Source organism: Rhinopithecus bieti, unplaced genomic scaffold, assembly GCF_001698545.2.
Source record: "Rhinopithecus bieti isolate Rb0 unplaced genomic scaffold, ASM169854v2 scaffold_8783, whole genome shotgun sequence".
NCBI classification, from domain to species: domain Eukaryota; kingdom Metazoa; phylum Chordata; class Mammalia; order Primates; family Cercopithecidae; genus Rhinopithecus; species Rhinopithecus bieti.
In genome coordinates this window covers 2,703,739-2,707,636 of record NW_016806197.1, presented here as the reverse complement: position 1 = coordinate 2,707,636, position 3,898 = coordinate 2,703,739, and the positions used below count along the sequence as shown (strand labels likewise).

The following is a 3,898-nucleotide window of genomic DNA, read 5'->3' as shown; positions in this document are numbered from 1 at the left end:
CAGGATGGTCTTGATCTCCTGACCTCGTGATCCGCCCGTCTCGGCCTCCCAAAGTGCTGGGATTACAGGCTTGAGCCACCGCGCCCGGCCTGTTGTGTTTATAATAATAGTAAAAATATTTGTTCGTAATTATTGGCACTTCTTTTTAACAAACTGATAATTCTATATCCTTTTACCTATTTTCTAGTGGGCATTTGTTTTACCCTATTGGTTTATAAGAACTCTTTATATATTCATATTACCCCTTTGTTACAAATAATTCTCTTTTTATCTCTTAATATATGACATTTGACATAAGAGGTTTTTTAGTTTATACCATCACATAATCTTTTACTTCTTCCTTAGAATCATATTTAGAAAATTCTTTCCCCCATCCATATTTTATAGATTATTCACTCAAAATTCTTTCTAATATGGCTACTGTGGAATACCATTTTTATCAGAGAGATGATTTATCTCTACTATCTAATAATACAGTAAGTGATTCTAACTCCCTGACACTTACAATTACAAGCCCAATCGTGGCCAACAACAGGTTTAAAATTAAGTTCTAGATTTTTCTTATTCCAATTGTTTCATTAGCTAGATGATTTTTGAAAACCAGAGTTTTGAGTTTAGAAAATTCATTCAAAGTTCCCTTTAACCCATATGAAGCACAGATCTCTTGCTAGTTATCACCCACCTCTCAAAAACCTGTTAGGGATCCTTATGATGGGACAGGACTGAATGAAGCGCCTCCTAACTGGGTCCCATCGTATTTTCTTCTTACCTGTTACCACAATTATCAGCAATAAGTCAGACACATACAACACATGGCAAATAATACATAGTCACTGTAGTTATAAAGACAGAAAAACAGGAAACAAAACAATACTTGAATACAGAAAGAAAGTGATGTAAAGTAGCATTTAACCCTGTTTTGGAAGTCAAAATTAAATTAACATATAAGCAGTGATGAAGGTTTTCAACTCTTACCCCCAAAAGAATACAATTTTGTGCACCGTTTTTCGGAATTCTGGTTCAATAGTATGTGCACTCAATAATCACCAATGCCATCTTGTGGCAAAAATTCACCAGGAGCTTTATGAACAGATTAGAAATGATGACATTTTTAAGTCAGTTAATTTCAAAATGGAGCTCTGAAACTAACTGGACATAACAGAGGCTCCTGTTCCCTTCAAGGTTATATTAATTATATGGTTAAGAAGATAAAGCAATGGGCACCATTCTTTAAATATGAAATAAGCTGACCCTACTATAATTAAATTTTAAAACAGCAACTAAATTAAACAAACATTTAATATCTTGGCACTTCCACAGGGGAAAGGAGGGAAGGTGCTCATCTGCCTTCCCAGGAAGCAAATTACCTCCATGTTAACCTCAATTAAAATATGTTTTCTTATAAAATAGAAGAAAAACCTAATAAATTAATGGAACTGTTAAATGGGGTAATTTTCTCTTTTCCCAAAGTTTTGATAGCTCTTAAAGATAGCTGTTATTGACAATAAAAACAATTAACACTTGTATAATGTTTAGGGTTTACAAAGAGCTTTCACATATATTACCTCATATAATTCTCACAACAATCCTGTATTGATTCAACAATCATTTTATTTAGCATCTGCTATGCCTGAAGCCCTATGCTAGGACCTGAGATTGTAAAACAAGGACATGACTCCTGCTCTTCGGAGCCCATGGTCTCATGAGGAAGGCAGATGTGTAAAAAAATAATTACATGATAGTGAAGGAACTGCTGTAATAGGAGCTACCAAAACACTTTGAAGAAGATAGTATCATCCTAATGTTTCAAGCAAGGAAGCTAAAGGAAAATTAAATGACTTAATGCTAGAGCCAGGATTCAAGCAAGGCCTTCTGACTCTAAAAACTTGCCTCTTTCCACTACACCATATTTATCCTGTCTTAAATTCCCTACAAAAGAACAGTTTTATTTTGGCAACTGGAAATATATATTCAGATGTCCATCAGCAGGGTCTAGTTTGCTTACTACAGAACTTGTACATAGATATATACCAATTCTGTATAATGAAATGGCATCACCTGCACATTTGTACTTAATTTTGTAGAGAATACAGACTCATGGACAAGGGGAAGAATTATTTATTTTGCAAAAGGATTTATCTTTTAATATTCTAAGTCTTTTAAATCAGTGATTCCCTAATGTTGGTCTACTGACAACTGCTAGGCTAAGGTGAAGATTCACCAGTCCAACACAAAATGAGAAAATATGGACAAGGCAGTAAGTTTTCAAAAGCTAAAATGTTCCGTTTAAAGGCCTGCCCTTTTTTCAGAGATTAGAACCTTTTTGTTGTTAAATATTTACTTTATGAAATGATGCTGATAAGAAAATGGTAGTTGGTTTTCTTTTTAATATTCTCTCGTGGAAAACTGAAAATTTGCAAGCCTATCTCTACTCTAAATATACACATATGGATAAATGTAAGTACATATATATTTTAGTGTACAAGTTTATGACATTCAACAGTCTAGAGAAACATTGTTTTAAATCAATACAGTATGTGTTGAGATGACTCCAGAGTCCAAAATTGTAAACCACACTGTCAAAGGATACATTAAATATATAAGAAACCTCCCTTGCCATTAAGCTTACATTCTAATTAGGGAGACAAGACAGACACATAAAATAATTAGCAATACAGGACAGAATATAACAAGTGATTAGCTTAAAATTTGACATTTTTATGTATCAAAAGCGTTAAAATGTACATACCCTTTGACCCAGCTATTCCACTTCTAGGAATCTATTCCTAAAGAAACAATCATAGATGCATGGAAAGATGTATGGACAAAGATATTAACTATGGTATTATTTATAATGGTAAAAAATTAGAAACACTTTCAATGTCCAGTGACAGGGGATGGTTAAGTAGGCTAAATAAACATACTTAAATATGCTCATATTCTACACACCACTAAAGAGTATATACAAAACTATTAACATGACAAAACATTCACAATATATTGCAAATGAAAAATACAATGTACAAAGTAGTATTAAGTATGACACCATTTTAGTAAAGAAAAAAGTATTTTTATATATTCAGAAAAAATACAGGAAAGATTACATCAAATTAATGTATTTGACTGTAGTTATCTTTGGATGGTTCTAATACATTATTTTTGTTTTTTCCCCTTTATGATGGTCTTTATTTTCCAAGCTCTCTGAGTAGGCATTACTTTTAGACTGGAAGAAAAACAATACTGTATTATTTTAATTTTTTTAAGAAGGGATTATAAAAAAATACTGGAAAGAAACATACCAAAGTCTTAACACTGGTTATGATTGGGCTTGAGGTTATTACCCCTTTTATGTTATCCATAAATTCTAGGATATATGATTTTACAATGGAAAAATACAAAAAACTACTTTGGAGTAACACTGAAGGAATAACATTAAAAATTACCAAACCAGGCCTGGCGTGGTGGCTCACGCCTGTAATCCCAGCGCTTTAAGAGGCCAAGGCAGGCAGATCACTTGAGGGCAGGAGTTTGAGATCAGCCTGGCCAATATGCCAAAATCCCATCTCTACTAAAAATATATGAAAATTAGTCAGGCATGGTGGCAGGTGCCTGGTAAATCCAGCTACTCAGGAGGCTGAGACAGGAGAATCGCTGGAACCTAAGAGACGGAGGTTGTGGTGAGCCAAGATCACGCCACTGCACTCCAGCCAGCCTGGGTGACAGAGCGAGACTCTGTCTCAAAAAAAAAAACCGGCCGGGCGCGGTGGCTCAAGCCTGTAATCCCAGCACTTTGGGAGGCCGAGACGGGCGGATCATGAGGTCAGGAGATCGAGACCATCCTGGCTAACACGGTGAAACCCCGTCTCTACTAAAAAATACAAAAAACTAGCCGGGCGAG

General features: G+C 34.9%; 1 protein-coding gene across 4 annotated transcripts in view; it reads right to left on the bottom strand.

The window, feature by feature from the left end:
• KLHDC10 (kelch domain containing 10) overlaps positions 1-3,898 on the bottom strand; it is a 74,943-nt gene that overhangs the window by 42,969 nt on the left and 28,076 nt on the right. For 2 of the 4 annotated variants that reach the window (XM_017875054.1, XM_017875053.1), the window contains exon 2: positions 683-769. The exons of the other annotated variants lie outside the window; for them this stretch is intronic. In XM_017875054.1, coding sequence (XP_017730543.1) covers positions 683-769 — 87 coding nt within the window. The remainder of the gene's footprint in view (positions 1-682; positions 770-3,898) is intronic. 4 annotated transcript variants of the gene reach the window in all.